This window comes from Amblyomma maculatum, chromosome 5 (genome assembly GCF_055883805.1).
Source record: "Amblyomma maculatum isolate TAMU_Amacu chromosome 5, ASM5588380v1, whole genome shotgun sequence".
Classification (NCBI taxonomy): Eukaryota; Metazoa; Arthropoda; class Arachnida; order Ixodida; family Ixodidae; genus Amblyomma; species Amblyomma maculatum.
Window position 1 is genome coordinate 42499857 of NC_139348.1, and position 21864 is coordinate 42521720.

Here is a 21864-nt window from a genome sequence, read left to right on the forward strand (position 1 = left end):
CTCTTCAGCTGGTTATCGAAGCTCTCTGTCATCTTGTGACAGAAGCATCTCTGCAAAGCAAACTTTAGCGCTTGCTTCGTGATTGCTAGCTTAATTATTTTACTGTGCGCCGAATCGCAGGGAAGTAAATCCTTACAAACTCTGGGACGATAGCACCAGCAGACACATTTTTGTGTGAGCTTAAGATTAAAGTCTAGAAGCTGCAAGCAATCATTCTTCGGAATTTCTGATGTCAACTTTAAGCCCTTTCCGCAATCCTGAAACACATCTTGGACTTTTTCGACGGTTTCCTAATAAAACACATCGTTTTGCCTTTTCAATATGACTAAAAAGACGTCAACTTATCGAAAAACCTTGAGAAATCTACCATTGTCAAAGTTTACCAAACGGTACAGATCAATAGACGCAATAAACATGCTATATATCACCCGAGCAACACAGGACCCAATACAAATGCCTTGGCGTTGTAAATACAATCGGTTGTTAAAAGCTATGAATGTCGAATGCCGGTAAAACTCCAATAGGGTCATGAAATTGTCAGTGCTCATTGTAGCAGTATTCTGGAAGGATGTGATGCCATTCACTTCAATGCAGTCTTTGACAGACGCAAAGAGTTCTTAAAGAGGGATATAATAGTAAAGGTCTACCACATTGACCCAAAAAGCATAGCCTACATCTGCCATATCCTCAGACAAAACCTGACAGAACTCAGAAGAGTGAATTGAATTGTGAATGGCGCCATAGCCTTCCAGAATACAGCTGCTATGAACATTGACAGTTTTGAGACCCTGTTGGAGTTTTACCTGCAGTCTACGTTTATAGATTTTAACAACCGATTATATTTATAGCGCCAGCATATTTGTATTGAGTCCTGTATTGCTCCCGTTGTATGTAGCATGTTTCTTGCGCCTAATGACCAATCCCTATTGGTAACCTTTAACACTGGGAGAGTTCTCAAGGTGGTTCGATATATTTACGATTGTTTAGTCTTTAGTCATTTTGAAGGGACGATGGGTTTTATGAAGAGACCGTGAAACAAATCCTATATGTGTTTCAGGATTCCAGGAAGGGTTTAAAGTTCACATCAGAAATACCGAGCATGATGTCTAGCAGTTTTTAGACCTAAATCTTAAGTTCATACAAAAAGGTGTCTGCTGATGCTATCGTCCCAGAGTTTCAGAAGATAAAAGAGAGCTTCGATAACCAACTGAAGAAACTTCGATCAGCGGGCTATCCTGAACACCTAACGGTGGCCGTAACGGAGTCCCTGATGCAGAGTATGAAGGGACAAAATCGTTTACAGAAAAGGCACCATGAAGGGGAGGTCGCAACCTGACCAGCTGTTGCACCTTATATGCATAAGGTGGCTCAAAATACGGTGTCATTATGGTCATCTCAGCCCCCAAAACCTGGCTGACATGTGCGTACGAGTCACGGGCGATGGGAATATAAACCAAGGCTACTCTAAAAAGCACGTCAAGGCCTACTTCAATTGGGCCTCCGGGGTTATTTATTAAAATCCCCTTAACCTGTGTCAAGGTATACATCGGCCAAACTGACCAATTTGTGAATGATCGGACTGCAGAGCATAAGCGTTCTCTGAAAGACAGTCCGTATTTACCTCTACCCGCTCATTGCCAATCGTGGGATTTCAAGCCGGCGTGTGAACCAAAGTTAATAGAAATGAGGATTTTAAGCAACAACACTCTTACCCGTGTGTTGCGCGAAGCCTCATATATGAAAAGGCTGGGATTGGATTGCTTGAGCGACACCTCAGTGTCACTATTAAGTGGAGAAAGTCGTCTTCTGAATTGTGTTAAGATAAGGAAGGACTAAACTGGCATTCATATGGGGCCGACAGTGTGGGAGCATTTTATGTTTGAAGAAGTTTCAATTTGTGTCGTTTTGAAAAAAACGTTGGAGTCAGCGCCTGTCCTGTGTGTCTATTTTTGAGTGTCTATTTGTTATTACTGTGAATCTTTCCTTTTAAGATTAATGCACCAACTAGCCCAGCAATTAGTTTTTCTTGCACATGCTCACCGATTAGTAGTTGGAATCGACTCCTATACATTCGGCGGGGTCGCGTTTTCTAAGCAAGATTTCAAGTTCGTGGCTGTCAAGTAGATATGGGCGGAACAAGAGAGGCTTAATTACAGAAAGATGAAAGAAGCCTTTGCTCTTCAGTGGGTGATGGTAATGGTGGTATTGGCATACACTGACCCCGCATGACGACGCAGGCGCGCCGCATGACCAAATAAGGGTGTAGTCAGGATGATCATGATGACAATGAATTGTTGAAATTATTTGTTAGCACGTGCTTGTGCGCAATGCATGGCAGAATGGGGCGCACATTATCATAAGTACACCATTACGTTCCAGTGAGTGCCTCACCCGATTCTATATCTTACATTCTCCCCTCCGTGTACGGGATGAGTGGCTAAAAGGAAAAATGACTTTTTGTTCTTTATGCAGACTAAACGGCATCAGATAGAGCCATTTTTGTTGTGTATCTGCCAGCAACAGTATAATTCGACACGCTATATGATTTGCATAGCCAAATGTCCTCACATGTTTGTATTAAGCATGCTTTATGCCACCTCTTGGCGTGCGGGGCAAATGTGCGTTGGTGTTGAGTTTCATGGTACTTGATCGTCACGAGTAGTTAATGCGCTTTGGTAGAACTGCTTATGTTGAATAATCAACTATATTCAGAGGATAAAGCTTTGGCTACATCGGAGTGTTTTGTTTTCTGCACAGTTTCTAGACAACCTGCTACAGAAGCAACGCACGTCACCTCAAGACGCTTCGTATTCAGCCATAGGCTTTTACGCGGAAGGTGTGGATCTGGACGAAGCGATGATTACAATCAGGTACGCAAAGATTATCGCCGTCGTACTGAAGCCGAGAAATGAGAATTTTAGAACTACGCTATACAGGCTCACTTTGAATAGGGAGTGATCATCTTGTGTGATATTTACCGCTGTATTGGGGCCAAGTGAGTACCCAATTGGTTTCTAAGGGAAGGTAAGCGTAGTAGGGGGCCGTAGAAAATTAGGTGGGCGGATTAGATTAAGAAATTACAGGGGTGAAGTGGATGCTGCTAGCACAGGGCCGGGTTAATTGGAGGAAAATGGGAGAGGCCTTCGTCCTGCCGTGGGTATAGTCCGGCTGATGATGATTGGACAAACTAGTAATAGTTTGAAATCTGCGTGAGGTGTTAGTCATCTAATACGTCATCTGGAAGTCATTAGGTTCATGTTCTGTGTTCCTAATTACCTGCCATTTGTTTCTCTTCTGCATTCATTTACGAGGAGCTGGTATAGTGGCGAGAGTTGCCTTTCCGTCTGCAGTCACTTTATTTACCCCATATCGTGTGAAAGCTACACATAGCTAGAGTGGGGTCTGCGTATATCTTGAATTACCTCTGATGTTTGCTTGTATTTTGGTTTATGCGCAGGACTGTTTACACACCAAGCCTTATCATTGCTCACGGACACATTGGCTTTGACGATCGAGGGTTTGGAACGGACTGCAAGATGGTGCTGCCAACGCCACTTAATGCAGTAGGGAAGTACAGAAGTAGTCAGGTAAAGACGATGTTAAAAAATGATAGAATGACGGACTCAGACTTTTGCCAAAGTTCAGTCACAGCTAGAATAGGCAGACTTCAAGTTCATCGTGCGCTGTCAGATGTGATAAATATGACTTCACGCATCCTACGAGATCTCCTGGCTGCCCTGCACATTTCCCGACTTTATTACGGAGATAATGCACTCGACCCATCAACTGAATGGCGTATAAATACTCTGTTAGTAATTAAGCTATTGCATAGCGTGAATAATATACCATATGACGCATCAAGCTTCTTGCACGTCATAAGGATCCCACGATCCCGTCTTTTCATTAACTAATCTTCAGCTCTTCATTTCGGCACCTTCGGGTGTCGAAGTTGCATCATATGGACATGCAGACTGTGAAACATATGGTAAAATGTGATAGAAAGAATTTAGATGAGACCACCTTGCGTTGACAGGTAAGAAGACACAGTAATGAATAGCAAAACAAAAAGTACAAAAAAGGGACGGTGGTCTTTTAGAACAAATTGAACTCGGCTGTTGCAAAGACATTCCACTCAAAGAGGAGCATGTTTAAGCATGATGTTTAAGACGAGCTTCAAATGTGCACTGGCCACATTTTTAACTCAGTCATGGTAGTATTGCTTCTTAATTGTGAAAAAGGTCCACACGTTGGGAAATAGTCGAAGTGCTGCACAGTGGCTTTATCTGTGATGCCAAAGTAGTCATGGCTGCTGCTTTGCGTTTAAGAACAAAGTAATCCTTGGAAAAGCATGGTCGTTTTTTAGAACCTTAGATATTTTAGTCTAGATGAATGCAAATATAGAAAAAGGCGCAGTGATATTTCGAGGATGTTTAAAATGATTACTGACCTAGGGATACATCGAATAACATTAGCTTTGTCTTCTTTTCTTAAGTCAATTGTACACTGCTAAGTTGAGGGTGGAATCTGGTTTATGTATACAACGCGCTTCACATGCCACAGCGAAACGCACTCGAGATGCTGGAGAAGCTGAAGCACCACACAGCGGCGCTGGCAGTTTCGGTGGCACTGTTCGGCCGACGCTACAAACCGGCGAACCCGAACCCCGTCAGTTCACCCAATACAGACGGATTCCTCCCCGGACAGACATGCACATCTTATGCCGGTGACTACTTGGTCCATTTCACACACGTGAGCATGAATATTTTGTATTTGCTTTGGAACGTTGCTTTTACGTAGGGAGAAAGTTTACGAAATTTGTCTAAATGAAAATAATTTGGGCAAGGCTAAAGAAGACGAGAACTAAAGTGAACGACAGAGAAGCTTCAATTTGAGGCGATGAATAACGCCGTTAATGGCCCCTGTCTGTGTGCAAGAAATTGCACAATATATTGCGCAAGTAAGGGCCACGGAAATTAGGGTGAGGGTGTATAAGCTCACTAATAAACTGGTTCAGTGTGTAGAACGAATGCTTTTGAGCAGTCGCCAAAAATATAACTCCTTGGAATAAAGAAAGGAATTTATTATTATTTTTAGAAATGTAGTTTTTTAAACTTGTGGGCAATAGGGAGGTACCTGGTGGTGAACTTTGGCATTATTTTGACACCTTTGACCTTACTGATATCACGCTGCCATTCGCTACAGCTACAATGGTCGGGACGTCACAGACGCACTTTTGGTACATGCGGAAGCTGTCTGCTGTGCCCAGCGTGAACCGCAACTGCTATTGTCTAGCGTGAACTGCAACCTAAGGCGTGCGCGAGCGACGTCAATACCTTCGTGCACATGGTTCAGGCAGTGCTACACCGCGGAGAGTCGAAAACATATCGTTACCGCCCGTGTCGACAACTTGCTTTTCGACAGTTGGGCAGTATAGTGCCATACTGCGGAAACTTGTTGGTTACTTCCGCGCCTTGTGTGGAGCAGCCGCTCGCATGGATACAATTTCTCCCAAACTCCTGTGTTATACGCGGGGCAGTAAAGAATTAAATAACGGAAGAACCTGTCCTTTAGTCTGAACTTGCTTTGACGACGAATGCTCTCGGGCATCATACTGACGCATCGCACCGACGAGGCACCGCTTTCGTGCAGCGATTTGAGTGTAACTTTGGTGTGTGTGGATATGGTGAATGTAGTTAGAAAATTCACAAATTTTAGCCAATGACCACGACCATTGAGTATAGTTTTCGGTACAGTAAACGAAATCGACGATTGCTTGCATCGCAGGAAGTGCGTATGCAATCACCACGAAGTGCCGGCGTGACATGGTTCGATGAACGATACTGCAAGCGTCCGCCAAATTTTTACGAATGCTTTAAAGAAAACAGTGACAAGTCATGCATGCGTGATTTCAAAGCGATGTACACATCGCTTCTCTGAAAACAATGCCTGTTTAGAAATCTAGTATACCACTGGGCGGTTCACTATCCATTGGACGTTTTACCCAGTAGCGCAAGCTTCTGAAGTGGTCTGATAGGCTGCTGTTTGCGTGAATTTGCTACCTAACACTGTCGATCAAGCAATGGAGCTTATGCTTCTCAAAGACCATATCAAGAGCACAAAAGAGAACCGTGCGCTGTAGTAGATGATTGCACACACGATACGCTCGTTGTGGGCGAAGTCAGCTACAGGGAGTTCAGGACCGCGACCTGTCTGAGTAAACGTTGTGTAGATCATCTGGTAACGTGCAAGGTTAGTATATCATCTTGGGGGGGTATGTCTTCTGTATAAACGTTTGTGTTGTTTTATTGGCCATATTTTTGAAGTAATGTAACCTGCGTGGCAGTACGTTGCTCCCTAAGAGAATTGTGCGGGGCTCAAAGTCGCCCCCGGCTTCGGGACACAAGTTTATGGCGTAGTTTTGAAAATAGATTCACACTGTTCTTCAATGCACTCGCAAAGTTTTACTAACCGGCCGCCTCCTTTGGTTCGATGAGAAATCAGCAAATATTTCGATACATTTTCCTAACTTGCCTTTTTGTGGGCCTTCTCCGGAATCTTACCTCTTTGTATTTTGCACTTTTTAAAATACCCTTTGAAATAACGCATAAGACTTTCGTAATTAGTTAGTGGGTGTTCATGGGTAGTCTGAACCAAAAGAGATCTTCATAGAGAACTGTGAAATCAGAGAGATGATTTTAACACTTCCGCTTCCTTGTATTCCTATGAGCACTAAGCCTACTTTTACCCCAAGTTGGCCCATCTGGGTGACAGCAACGCAATGGAATATTGCTTACGTCACAAAGCGGTGTTGGTTTATAAGAATTGGGGCTGTGTTTAAGAACAAAGGTGTGGTGTACAAGCCTGGGGGGCTCTGTGCGGGTTTCAGAGCACGCATATCTAGATAATCTTCTGAGTTACAGGAAACAGACGGAATTCAGATTGCCAGGATGTTCTGACTATCGAGTCTCGCAAGACGAACGACCATCCATGGTTTTACGCAGGTCGGGTGTAGCTTTTAAGGCTGAGTGCAGTGCGCTGCCGTTAGGTCGAAGCTGCTCGGAAAAGCAGTTTTTTCCAGCGAAATAAATCACTGAAAAGTGTAACAACCTTCACTACAGCTTTAAAGTGAATGGTCTGCAAAACTTGCTGAAAATGTGAAATATTTTTCTGTCGATTCTGCCTCTTCAATTCTTACTTGGTTTCACGTTGTCCGATTTGGTCTCCAATGGCAGCCAATGATTCACAGAAACCTCCGCTGTGTCTCAGGTATGACCGCTGCAGTGACCAGTTTCTGCATTGGTGCTTGGCACGCAGGGTCGATTATAATTAGTGCATTCGTAAGGAATGTGATGTCCAAAAAGCCAGGGGGCCATGTCTGCTGTTGAGGGAGTACTTTGCTGGCTGCGACCACGGGGACGTGCTTGAACCCAAGCTTCTTATTCAATTCCAGCAATACACGGATTTTTCATTTCATAAAATTTTACTGTGCACCTTTAAATTAACGAAGTTCCCTGGCACGTGAACTGAATGATCTATATGTACACCATTGCACTAACATTTCAAAATGCAAAACATACTCTCAAACAAAAAATGCCGGTTTTAAGTCTTCTTGTAGGTGCAGCAATGGGAAATCATTTATCTTTCTGATGCCGGTTATGTTGCTGCACGTCGTTTTAAATTAAGGGTAATTTGAAGCTCGCAGCTCCCTGCAACAGGAGACCGCGGTGATGGGATGTTCTGTGTCAACATCGCTAGATTATGCAAGGCGTTATTCTAACCTAAAGTCACTGGATATCTGAAAGTACTGCAGCTGTTCCCTTTTTGCCGCGGCGCCGGCCATTGGTCAGTGACGAACACGTGGTCAAGCCCCGCCATGGAGGGTACGCTCGAGCAGACGGCCTGCAGTAAGCGCAGTGCTTCCATGGTAGTCTGGCAGTGTGTTTCACGGCTGAGTTCGTTCCATGTCGATCTGTATGCATAAGGCATGCACAACTTAGCCGCTTTTGTTCACCGAGGATACCGAGGTTTCGCGCCTTCGGGTGTAGTAACAGAAGAGAATGGGGCAAAGCTCCATTTACTACCCCGAGTGTAAAGCCTAACAAAGGGTATTTTGGCTGCATCGCATTCCCCGCTGCAAATTTGTCCCATTGAAGGACACCTTGGTTTGCGAGGTAAGTATTGTGCGAACTCATGAGCTGTTACCTAAGGCACTGAAAGTTTTATCCTTCGCTTTACAGGTTAGTTTGAAGTCCCTAGCGAGTCTGAATTGCATATATCGGTGTAGATTTTTTTTCCGGGACAGACATATTTTCGGAGACGTTCCGAGTGCTATTTTTACTTGTGGCCATTCATGTTGGCTTATCAGGCACGAAATTATATCTATGCTTTGCTAATATATATTGCTTGTTTGAATGTTTCTTTTAAGTAAAAAGCAGTCCCCCAAACCACACGCGGGCCATGAAGGGTTCCTAACGTGTGGGTGTCGTGATCGTCTTGGGTTCTTAACGTGCGTTAACATCAGGTGCCGGCAGCAAACAGTGGCTGAGAGCAATCAAAGTCATAACGGAGGGGGGGGAGGGGGGGGGTCATCTTTATACTTTCAGAGTACGACGGCTTGAGCGGTACGAACGACCGTTAGGTTTCGCTGATAGCTGCTGCTGAGCAGTGATCGTGCACTGATTTCTTCAGTCACTTCAAGAGCAAATGCATCCCCACGCTTGCTGTAGGCTTCCGTTGGCCCTATTCATTCGCACAGCGCGTCTGTACGCCAAGATATCCCCAAATGTTCTTCTCAGCTTGCCACTTTCATTGATACTGAACGGCTTCTCTTCCCATTTTCTCCATCCATTGTAAGTACTCACAAAGGGGTTTTATCGGCTGTCCATCTAGCCGCGAAATCAGAACGTTGGCCTCAAGAGCCAGCCTCCCTGAGGCCGCCTAAAAACATCTCACTCCGACTGGCACGCGAAAAGACGAAAGGAATTGTACAGGCGCGCATGAAACAGCAAGCTCTAAAAAAACAACTTCCTACGCATCGCTTTTCCAGGAGAGCTCTGATATGGACGCGGCATATGATAATGCTGGAAACAGTTTCCCTGGTCCTGCAAAAATGCATTTGCGAGCCTGTTAAAATGACTCGCTTCCGCTATATCAGGCAGAGTAACCTGCGCTGCAACAATTGAAGCTCTATAGAACAGTTTTGTTGGGCGCGCGCGACCGATGAGTGAAGAACACGATCGTGGCGGCGCAGCAGTTTGTAAAACCTGGTGTTTTTTGGTTTGTAAAAGCATCTAGGTTTGTAAAACCTAGCTGCTTTTGTAAAACCTGGTACCATCTAAGATTTCATTCTTGAATACTTTCATCCGTTGCTTTTTGCGCAAGAACGGTCTCCGAGGCCTCTGCAGGGGAGCCACCACGAGCTTTAGTGAAGCTTTGCTCCCCTAACAGACGATGTGTTCGCCGCGCTGGACTATTTCTGGCAACAACAGCCCAATTGTGCCCACGCGCCGCCTTATGATTGCGGTACTTTCAGAGTTCCAGTGACATTAGGGTCACCGGAGTTTCATTGCATTTGATTTGAATTTCGTGTGCGCAAAAAAAAACAAAATATCTAATGATTTCGTTCAAGGCCATAACCTATACTCTGAGGAAGTTCTCTTCGAATATTTGTTGATGTTTTATCTATTTTGTCTCACTTCAACCGGCCTTCTTCTTTCTTTCTATTCTTTACCGGCCTTCGGTATCTTTAAGCTACATGACGGGAATTACAAGCGCATTCTCAGGCAGTAAACATGGCGGCTAGTCGCTGCAAGAAGGCTGTAGATAGGAGGTAAAAGATGCATCTTATCGACCCTAAGTTGACAGGGATATAATTGCGAAACAAGCTACACTGCATTCCTTGTCATATCAGCGCCGAAGTCGTGCGTAAAGCTAGATAGTCGGTTGGGGAAAGTTGACAGTGTGATGAGGGAAACCTGGTCTGCAAGCAAGTTCACGGTTGCATAGAGTTCGCTCAGCTCAGTGGTGTTGATCATGAGAGACGGTGTTGCTCTCAAATCCCTGCCGCACTAGGTACTAATTCAGAGCAGGAATGCTCTTGTAATCGCACCTGAAACGTCACCGCTATGCCTAAGATGCAAATAGCCTGGCCACATAAGTTAGCACTGCCGTATACTAAAACGTTTGAAGTGCCGGAGATTCGGGGACCGCTGCATCACCTGGGATTCGCTGCATCACTCCAGGTGTGGGCGAAAACGACGTCGCAGTCAGATATGAAGGAGTACGAAGCCGAGAAATCATCAAAAGCCGCTTTCAACCCAATTTAATCATCGATAGGAACGACAGATCTTTCCTTTCTGCCGGAACCACAGGTGTCACTGACTCAAAGAAGAAAAGAGAGCCCCCTTCCCCCCAGTAATAGCTTCTGGACTGATACCAGGAACTGCTTAGGTGGTTGCGCTTTCTACTGCGGTTGCGAAGCAAAAAGAGCTTCAGAAAAAGCTCGATGCTGATGTTTCAAAACCAGCGAAGTCTACGGGTTCGAGCCCAGATTCTGACGCGGATGGCAACCTAGAAGTTCTGATGGAGCTAGTACTGCCCTCAAGCGAAGTTGTAGGCCGTCGCCAATAAGCAGCAATAGCTACGAAGACCCCGACGAAGGCGATACAAAATTTAGCATTAAATAAAGGTTGCAGTTCAATCTAGCAACGCAGATTCCGTTATAGAATCGGCGATGAAAGTGTTCCATTTGAGCACACGTCGATGCGAAGGGTCCCTTGAAATATCAGAGTCCCTTCTGTTCTAACGGCTTTCCTAAAAATTGCGACATTTAACTGCGTAAGCTTTATTACGCGAAGATGGAAGCATGAATTGTGAATTAGAATCGTAGTCTGGGCTAGTTGGTTCATAGCTTTCAAAAATTTAACACAGAGCGAGGAAACCGACCACAAGAAGAGGAGAAACAAAAGACGCAACGGGCTTAATTTTTTGAAGGCTTGTGAATGTGCGGTGCACTGCAAAGTCTGACTTATGCAAGAAAGAAAAATTACCAGCTGACCTTCATAACGTGAAATGTTTGAGAAAAAATAAGGACTAGGCGATAACTGCGGCTGGTGAATGCCTTTTGTTTCCTTATTGACGATGGACGAAGTCCTCGCTTATAGGAGGAAAGTGAAATACGAAGTTAGGTGCACATGGCAGTGAAGAAAGAAGTTGCGAGGGTGTGAATATTTAGTTTTCAGTGCAGCATCGTCCTTGTCTATATATGTGTCTCTTTCCTGTGGATTTTCGCCTGTTCGGCTACGTTTTTCATCACGTGTGCAGGCCAAATAGCTCGAAGTTGTCTTGTATTGTTAACCTTTTGATACTGTGTAATCTTTCTACAGGAACCAAAGCGTCCCTCGAGTGTTCGAATAGAAGAAATGAATTCCTTTCTAAGACACCATTTTCACTTTCATTTTTTCTCCGCCAGGTTTAGCCACAGCGCTAGTATCACGTTTTTTGTTTCGAAAAAAAAAAGTGGATAGTTTTGGTATTGATAACTCATCTTGCATTTTATGCCGTGCGAACGAGGCTACGTATTGCATAAGCTATGCATAAACAAGCACACTGTGGCTAGAGTAACTCTAGCTGGGGCGCTAAAGCGTAACCCTTTCCATGCATTTCTGCACTGGGGCAGGGACCACAGCAGGCGCGTGTGTAGTGTGGACCTGTTCTTTCGCGACGAGTAATATAAGATGGTTTCCATCCCTGCACGAAATGATATGGTTGAGCTAAACCATTTTTTCAAAATTTGGGCAGTATCTAGATACGCTTTGTCGAGCTATCTTTGCGTTTGATTTGAACTGTGTGATAACAACAAAAGACTGCTCTAGAAAAAGATCACCTTATACTGGCTTAGTTGAGTTTAGGAAAAGCCTATCGAATTGATTTGCAGGGCATAATTATCTTTGCTTCAGCTGCAGACCCAGGATTCAAGCATCCGCAAAGGGACACCATGCTAGACTGTACAGGTTCTATGTATCTAGCGAACTCTCAGCTTATGATATTGTTACGGGGATGCACTTAATGTAACAGCACTGCGATGGGCTGAACTCGGCGCTGAGACTTCAGTAGCCGTGCAGTGTCCACTCTGTGAGCGTCGTCCTCTTTCTCAACGCTTTGTCGTCGTCGTCTTCGTCAGTGAGCACATCACTTTGGTACCGCAATTCCAGGTAACACTACCCCCCTCGGCAAAAGGCAACGTCCCGGTGCGTATTAGGCGTGCGATGTGGAGGGGGAGTAATATGGCTTTAGGCGGGCGACATGTACGATTTCGGAAGTGGGTGTAGCAGTCGGTGACTTTGGGTGGAGCGGTGAAATCTCATAGGTAACGTCGGTCACTGGGCGTAGTACACGGTAAGGACCTGTGTAGTGGGGCAGAAGTTTTTGACACAACCCCACACGACGGCACGGAAGCCAGAGCAACACCAGAGATCCGGGAGGGTAGTGCACATCGCGGTGGTGAGCGTCGTAGCGGCGTTTTTTGAGTTTCTTGAGAGATGGTGAGATTCTGACGAGCAATCTGGCGAGCAGCGTCGGCTCGGGCGATGGTATCGCGGGCATAGGTTGTGACGGGGCTAGCGGCGGAGAGCAAAGTGTCGAAGGGCAGTAAGGGGTCTCTTCCAAAGAGAAGATAGAATGGAGAGTACCCAGCAGTGTCATGACGCGAAGAGTTATATGCAAAGGTGACAAATGGCAGACTAATATCCCAGTCGCGATGACTGTCGGATACGTACATTGCGAGCATGTCGGTGAGTGTGCGGTTAAGACGCTCCGTAAGGCCGTTCGTCTGAGGGGGATACGCAGTGGTGAACTTGTGCCGAACGGAGCAAGAACGAAGTATTTCCTCAACAACTCGGGAAAGGAAACAGCGGCCACGGTCGGTAAGGAGTTGACGGGGAGCACCATGGTTTAGTATGACGTCGTACGAAAGGAAGTCAGCAACGTCTGTGGCGCAGCTGGTTGGAATGGCGCGAGTGATCACGTACCGCGTGGCATAATCGGTGGCCACAGCGATCCATTTGTTTCCCGACAAGGACTCGGGGAAGGGCCCTAGGAGGTCAAGGCCAACACGAGAAAATGGCTCAGTTGGGATAGCAATCGGCTGCAGGTGTCCAGGTGGCAGCACAGGGGGTTTCTTCCGGCGTTGACAGACGTCGCAAGCGGCTACATAACGTTGGACAGAGCGGTAGAGTCCAGGCCAGAAGAAACGCCGGCGCACGCGGTCGTATGTGCGTGAGAGGCCAAGATGACCATATGTAGGAGCGTCGTGCATTTGTTCGAGAACGGCGGAGCGTAGGTGTTGGGGAACGACCAGCAAGTGTTCAGCACCATCAGGTCGCATGTTGCGGCGGTATAGCGTATTCCCATGAAGGAAGAACAGGGCGAGGGAAGAGTCACGGCTGTGTGTGCGGAGGCGGTCGATAAGAGAACTGAGGGTTGGGTCCAACCGCTGTTCGTCGGCTATGTGGGAAAAGTCCGATATAGAGAAGACCCAAGGGTCCGACTCATGGTCAGTAGAGGAAGGGGGATCGACGGGATAACGGGACAGACAGTCTGCATCCTGGTGAAGCCGACCGGATTTATATACAACGGAAAAGGTATACTCCTGCAAGCGCAGTTCCCAGCGGCCGAGGCGGCCAGCAGGATCCTTCAGGGAAGAGAGCCAACATAAGGCGTGGTGATCGGTAATTACAGTGAAGGGTCGGCCAAACAAGTAGGGTCTGAATTTTCCAACGGCCCAAACGAGAGCCAGGCACTCCCGTTTCGTAATAGAATAGTTCTGTTCTGCTGATGACAGGAGACGACTGGCGTAGGCAATAACGCAATGTTGGCCGCGTTGTCGCTGTGCAAGAATGGCACCAATCCCGTGGCCACTGGCGTCGGTGCGAAGTTCCGTCGGGGCAGACGGGTTGAAATGGGCCAACACAGGAGGATTGGTGAGAATAGCGATGAGGGTGGAGAATGCGTTAGCCTGTTCTGGTCCCCATGAGAAAGGAACGCCTTTCTTCAGCAGATTGGTGAGAGGACGAGCAACAGCGGCAAAGTTTGGGACGAACCGGCGAAAATAAGAACACAGTCCTATAAAGCTGCGGACATCACGGGATGAACGAGGACATGGAAACGCACTGACAGCGCGAACTTTGTCGGGATCGGGTTGCACGCCGGTGGCATTCACCAAATGGCCAAGCACTTTAAGTTCGCGGCGACCAAAACTGCACTTCTTTGAGTTCAGTTGAAGTCCGGCACGGCGGAAAAGTGCCAAGATGGAAGAAAGGCGACTAAGATGGCTTTCGAACGAGGGCGAGAAGACAATCACGTCATCCAAGTAACATAGACAAGTCGTCCATTTGAAGCCGCGGAGTAAGGAGTCCATCATGCGTTCAAACGTAGCAGGGGCGTTGCAAAGTCCAAAAGGCATAACCTTAAATTGGTAAAGTCCATCTGGTGTGACAAAAGCTGTCTTCTCGCGGTCTTGTTCGTCAACAGAGATCTGCCAGTAGCCGCTACGAAGGTCGATGGAGGAAAAGTAGCGGGCTCCATGTAAACAGTCCAAGGCATCGTCTATTCGCGGCAGCGGGTAAACATCTTTCCTTGTAATCTTGTTCAGATGTCGATAGTCGACACAAAAGCGCAAACTGTCGTCTTTCTTTCTAACGAGCACGACAGGAGATGCCCAGGGGCTGTTCGAAGGTTCGATGATATCGTTGCCCAACATCTTGTCGACCTCCTGCTGGATGACTTGGCGCTCAGAAAGGGACACACGATAAGGCCTCCGATGTACAGGCTTTGCATCGCCGGTGTCAATGCGGTGAGTCACAACTGATGTTTGGCCCAGAGAACCGGCAGCAAAGTCAAAAATGTCGGAGAAGGATAACAAAAGGTTGCGCAGGTCCTGAGCGTGTTCGGCGCTGAGGTCAGAGGCAATCATTGCGTAAATAGGGTCGGTAATTGTGGTGGAGAGTACGGGTGTTGGAAGGACGCTTGAATGTGGGCCAGGAGTGAGGGCACAAATGGTGCAGTCTGTGAGAGGGAACAAGGTAGCAAGGGATATTCCTTCGGGAAGAACTTGGGGTGACAGACTGAAGTTCAGGATAGGAAGGTAGGTGCTGTTCTGTGTAACGCGTACGATGAGATGAGGAAGAACGACGTTGCGGTCAATAAAGACCTCGGTGATAGGGCAAGCAAGATAGTCACCGTCAGGCACAGGCGGTAAAGGTGACAGAGGTAGGTAAACAGCAGAGTCAGGGGGCAGGCGAGCGAACTCAGTGGAGCGAAGGCGGGGTGCAGATGGAGGATGTTCTGAGCAGACAGGTAGGTCCAAACGAAGAAGGCCGCTGGAGCAGTCGATAAGGGCAGAGTGGGCCGTTAAAAAGTCAAGGCCGAGGATCACATTGTGAGGGCACTGGTTGAGGACAGTGAACAAAACAGGGATGTGATGACCGGCGAGGGTGACTCGGGCAGTGCACTGCCCAGTGACGGCAGCAGTACTGCCATCGGCAACACGAACGGTGGGCGAAGCGGCGGGGGTCTGTACTTTCTTGAGGCGGCGGCAAAACGATGAGCTCATGATCGAGACTTGGGCACCAGTGTCAATGAGGGCAGAGACGGGAACACCATCCACGAGCAGGGACAGGAGGTTACAGGGCGAAGAAATGGGCAGTAGAGGTTTTCCAGTTCGGGGTACCAATGCAGCGTCACCTCCGGGAGCTGCATTGGCTAGTTTCCTGTGAAGCGGCCGGCAGAGGACGGCGAGGAACTGCGGCCAGGAAGAGGTGAACGGGAACGGCGGGCTGGCGGGGAAGGAGACCGACTGGACACAGGAGGAGGCGGAGTAGTATCGGTGCGGGGCGGCTCATAACGAGGCGTGAAACGGGGGTGACCGTAATTGGAGTAGCGGTCAACGTAAGGAAAACGTCGAGGTGGTGATGTCCAGCGGCTGCGGCAGTGGCGAGCGATGTGGCCAATACGCGAGCACGTGAAACAGATAGGCCTGTCTTCAGGGGTGCGCCACTCATCAGGATTGCGGTATCGGTAGCGTGGCGCGTAGGTGTTGCGGGGTGTAGCGGTGGCGACCATGGGAGGGACGGAGCTCGAACTGTGTTGTTCTACGGTGTGGCTACAGGGGACGCCCAAGTTGGCAACCTCTTGACGAACGACGGCTTGAATGAGGGATATCGTCGCTAGGTTGCTGTCCGAGGAGGGCGGGTTGGATGCAGCAGGGGCGAGCGCTTCTAGTTCACGACGCACAATGCGTGTCACATTTTCAGTGTTGGAAGGTTGCCTTAGGGTCGGCAGATCCTCGCACGTGGAGGTAGGGGCAGTGTTGGGGAGCCGATCGAAGCGATGTGCAATGCGTCTGTGTTTGGCCTGCTCGAAATGTCGACAAACCTGCAAAACGGAGTCAACCGTAGCACAGTCCCGACAGAGTAGAAGATTGAAGGCATCGTCTGCTATGCCTTTCAGGATGTGCCCCACCTTATCAGGTTCTGGCATGTCTTTATCAACTTTTCGGCAGAGGGCCAGAACGTCTTGTATATACGTAATATAAGGCTCGGTAGATGTCTGGGCACGTTTGGCGAGGTCCCTCTTAGCGGCGAGTTGACGGCCAACCGGTTTTCCGAACAGGTCACGGAGTTTTTGTTTGCAAATATCCCAGGAGGGTATTTCTGCTTCATGCGTTTCGAACCAAACGCGTGCCGTGCCAGTAAGGTAGAAGATGACATTGGCCAGCATCAGCGTGGCGTCCCACCTGTTGTGCTGGCTAACACGCTCGTAAAGCGAAAGCCAGTCCTCGACGTCGACCTCATCTGTACCGCAGAATGAGCCAGGGTCACGGGGGTGGGCTACGACGACAGTTGGGGTTGCGGAGGTAGATGGAGCCGCGTCGGTTGTCATCGTGACGGTTCCGAGGTGACGGCCACTGCGGAGATCCAGCGTCAGATTGTGTCGAACCCGCGACCTCCACCAAGATGTTACGGGGATGCACTTAATGTAACAGCACTGCGACGGGCTGAACTCGGCGCTGAGACTTCAGTAGACGTGCAGTGTCCACTCTGTGAGCGTCATCCTCTTTCTCAACGCTTTGTCGTCGTCGTCTTCGTCAGTGAGCACATCACTTTGGTACCGCGTTTCCAGGTAACAATATTGTTACGATACGCTGTCATGGAGACGATGACGAAGGGCTGGACTAATGAAAAACGACGACACTGAAGCTAGGCTCTGTTTGTCCTGCGAATATATCCCTGACGGCGAACTGTCGCGGCTACATCAGAGTGTGCCTCGTAACATCTTGGTGGTGCGTACAGGGTATGACACCAATACCACAATCTTGATCTCCGCAGTGGCCGCTAGCTTGATGCTAGCACTATGCTATCCAACACAGCCCCTTCCACAGCTGCAAAGCCAGCGCCCACTGTCGTCGTGGTACAGCTTCGTGATCCTGGTACCTTTTGCGGCACGGCACCAATGACGTCGACATCGAAGACTGGCTCGCTATGTACGAGCGAGTCAGTAAGCATAACCGATGGGACGCAACATTGATGCTTGCGAACGTCATTTTCTACCGGTCGAGTACGGAGCACGTCTGGTTTGAGACTCACGAAGATCTGACATCACGTGATACGTGCAAAGAGAAGCTCCGAGATCTCTTTTGCAAGCCGATCGGACGCAAGCTCGGCGCTAAAATGTACCTAGCATCGCGAGCACAATCGTCGACCGAATCATATCTGTCGTTCGTGCAGGACGTCCTACCTCAATGCCGCGAAGTGGACAGTGCTATGTCAGAGTGTGACTAAGTGGGCAACATCCTAAAGGGAATTGGTGACGACGCTCTTAACCTCCTCTTTTGTAAAGACTCTATGACGGTCGACTCCGTCCTCGAAGTATGTCAGCAGTTTGAGCAAGCTAAACACCGTCATATTGCTCCCCGCCTCGACCGCTTGCCAAACACACTTGCTACGTCTTCGTGCGAGGATCTGCCAACACTGCATCAGCCATCCCATCAGCCAAACTTGGCCAGGATCGTTCACAGAGAGCTGAAGGCAATGACCCCCGTCGCATGCATGCACACCTCAGCCGGCGGACGCTACTATAACACTGATCCAAGCTGTCGTTCGCCAAGAATTCGCGAATGTGGGCCTTAATGAGAACGTAAGCCCCAGCTCTGGTCATCAGTCTGCACAGCCATCTCTCCAGCCCGCCGTTCCAATAGTAGCTTCTGCGGCTCCGACTACGCCTTTATCGACGCGATACTGCCATAGAGAAAGAGATTGGTAAAAAGCGGACACTCGACAAAAACTGGCCCCAGGAACTGACGCGCGACTTGTTGCGCTGCCGCCGATTGATGGAGGGCGGCACCAGCGCGGACGCGCGCGCGACGGCACTCGCTGCAGCGCAGACGACAAAAAGCTGCGAAGGGAGCGAACAGTTGTCTGCTCGGGCCTCGCCGCGCCTGTGCGGCACAGACCGCATATTTTTATCTTTTGTGGGCTGCTACGCGGAACGACTGCGGTTTGAAATGATGTCAAGGTGAGCAACGTTTTTTGCTGAATTACGCTGCATTTGAAACAGTTTACCATGACCACGCCGGCTGTTGCCAATTAAGTTTCGCAGCTCGTGAACAGGCGCGCCGGCTGTTAAGGCATAGAGAAGTTGAGGCGCATTTCGTGACGCTCCGGCAGTTTCCAACCGCGGCGAGGTTTAATATTTTGTGTTCCTGCGAAAGTGAGCAGCATTTCGAACAGTTTATCTCAGCACGCTGGACAAAGTGGCATGCGAAGCACCAAGGCACGCCGTTGCGCCAACATGGCGTAGACGGCCGGTGCGGCCAGGCCTGACGCGGTTTGCCGAACGACTAGTTTTCCCCAGTGTCGCGTTTAACAAAGCGACGGTAAGGTGAGAAATGTTGCATTCTTGACTTTCTTGTCAAACTGTGCAGAATTTCAGGCAGTTTAGTTCAGTACGGCAGCGACTGCGCTTCACAAAGTCGCGCGTGAAGTGCAAGCTAACGGGCATGACAAGGCGTACTGGCCGCCGCGGTGACGTGACATGGCGTGAGGCGGTTTTGCGAACGGCTAGTTTTGCGCGGTGTCGCGTTTAACAGGGCAACCGCAAGGTGAGAAATGTTTCATTCTTGTCAAACTGCGAGGCATTTCGGGCAGTTTAGCTCAGCACGGCGGTCTGCGCTTCACAAAGTCGCGTATGAAGGAAAGCCAACATGGCGTGCTCGCCGGCCGCGGTTTGACGAACGGCTAGGTTTGCGTGTTGTCGCGTTGCGTTTAACGTGACAACGTTAAAGTGAGTTGTTTTATTATGCTGCAAGCTTCATTGCTTCAGCTGGTCCGTGCTTCTGAGGAATATTGTTAGTTTAGTGGCTGTTATTTCACTCACTGTAGAAATGTAATTTCAGATAGGTGCGGTTAGCCTACATTTCCTGACCTCTACGTTGCAAGAGTAGCTGTTGTATCAATTTTACGAATGACAGCTTTTCTGTTCTGGACCATAACTGCTGCTCAACAAGTCGTTAGTACGCACCCAAATGCACAGATGTGTGCGCTGTGCAGTGGCCTTACAGTTCATTGCAACCTTCTACATCATGTTCATTCCTTTTCCAACAGCACTGCAGGGACCCATGGACTGCAGCCGAAGCACGACAGATGCTACGACTGAACGGTGTGGCCTTCCACAAGCGACAGTACTCCTATCTGCCCTGAACAATACAAATTACCCTTGCTAAGGTAGCCGCTACTGGGACTGTGTAGTTTACGTATAATGCCTGTTTTGGTACATATCATTTGCCATAATTTGGAAATCAACGTTATGCTATTTTTTGTCTCTAAGTGCTGTTTTATTTTTCTGTACTGTGCACATCGTCTGTGTGCCACGTTTTGTCAATGCATCCGTCTACATCTGTTGTATCTCTTATATGTTTTATATGCAGCAAAATAAATGTTCATTTCACAAAGCACTTGGCTTCTTTTCTGCAATACTGTTTTGCAACGGCTGTGGCGCAGCTGCGTCGATGGCCAGTTTAGAGCACTGGGAATATATTTTTCATGTTGTTATGCATGCTGAAAATGAATAGAAGCACTAGCAGACCATGTAAAACCAAAATAATGCGCCATAAGGGCAGGGAAGGGCGCAGCGCATGCTAGCATTCAAATCGCGCGCCTTTCAGCAAGACCGGAAGTAGTTGCCGCCGGCCGCTTGGTGCTCTACAGTCAAATGGGCCGCTGGGCCCTATGGGAGTGTCCGCTCTTTACCAATCTCTTTCTCTATGACACTGCTACCTCAACCCGAACGAATGGCGGACCTTGGACAACCGACCCCTGCTTCAACTGCTCACGTGCTGGTCACATTTCTCGCCATTACCGTAGCCGTTGAGTTCCGCCACCTCGACCTCACTGCTATCATGATCGCAGCGCCGCCTACAGACCACACCCAAACTCTCTCCGTGATACGCCCTCTCGTGAGTTTAACTCGCCATCCCCGGGCATGTCCAGCGCTCGCCGTCTTCCCTAGACCCGTTAGCCCCAACCTCGCCTTTCATCATCCCCTGTCTTTTCTGGCCCTCTCTCGGAAAACTGATCAATGCAGCTCCCGGAGGTGAAACTCCATTGACGACCCGGCCCGAAAATCCTCTGCTAGCTGACCCTCGCTCATCGCCGCAATCTTCTAGATATCTGCGTAGATGGTGTCCCTGTTACCGCCCTCATTGATACTTATACCCAAATTTCCGTCCTCAGCCCTTCGCTTTGCCACTGTCTCAAAAACGTTCTCACACCCGCCTCTCCATTGGCCATTCGTGTCGCCGATGGAGGCGTCGATGCTTCTGGGACTGTGCACTGCGCGCATGAGCATTTGTGGGTACACTACCCATGTGCTCTTCACTGTAAACGACCGCTGCCCTCACGATGTGATCCTCGACATCAACTTTTTAACGGCCCACTCTGCCTTGCTTGATTGTTCAAGCGGCATTATTCGCTGAGACCTGCCTTTCTGCTCCGACCACACAGATATCAAGCCACGCCTGGTCTACCACCCGAAGCTGTCATTTATGTTCCTTTGGTCCCATTTCCTGCTAGTCCTGATGGTACCTACGTCACTTGTCCAAACACCAATGTTGTTCCCCACCGTAACGTCATCCTCCCTCGTACTCCTTTGACTCCCAGCCAGACGTGTAGGCATGTGCGAGAAAATTATGTCCTGCTACGTGGGTCCTTACCACGTCTCGCGGCAACTTACCGACGTTACCTACGAGATTACGCCTATGCACTGCAAGTCTCCTTCTACAAACCGTCATCCAGAAGTCGTGCATGTCGCCCGTCTCAAACCTTACATTTTGCGCTCACCTGTGTAGTCTACGCACCAGGACTATGCTTCGTCAGCGGGGATTATTGTTGAGGTACGCAGTCACGGAGACGATGAGGAAGTGCTGAACTAGTGAAGAATGACGACGCTGAAGCTGGGCTCTGTTTGTTCTGCGAGTGTGTCCCTGACGGCGAACTGTTGCGGCTGCGTCGGAATCTGCCTCGTACCAATATATAAATACAGTCTACACCGTGACACCCGGAGCGTTTTCAGATCTTGGCTTTGTTACAGTGGTTTTTACCTTTAAAGGGTAACCGGATAAAAAACTTGTCTTGGTGCTTGTGGAAGGTTAATCAAAGCCACCTTGATGACGATTAAGTTAGCGTGAGTATTAAGAACATCATTGAGAATAGAACAAAAAGAGGAAGCATAGACGCGGTAGCGTGCCAGAAGTTAAGAGTGCAGTACAAATATTTTCTCCGCGAAAGACCATTAAAATGCTGCATCTAAAAA

The 21864-nt window shown here is 48.4% G+C and overlaps 1 protein-coding gene across 1 annotated transcript in view; it reads left to right on the plus strand.

The window, feature by feature from the left end:
- The window catches only part of LOC146188154 (uncharacterized), a 31640-nt gene that overhangs the window by 3854 nt on the left and 5922 nt on the right, over positions 1-21864 (plus strand). Inside the window, exons 2-3 of the mRNA XM_084605001.1 lie at positions 3458-3587; positions 4561-4749. Of these exons, the coding sequence (XP_084461127.1) occupies positions 3458-3587; positions 4561-4749 (319 nt within the window). The remainder of the gene's footprint in view (positions 1-3457; positions 3588-4560; positions 4750-21864) is intronic.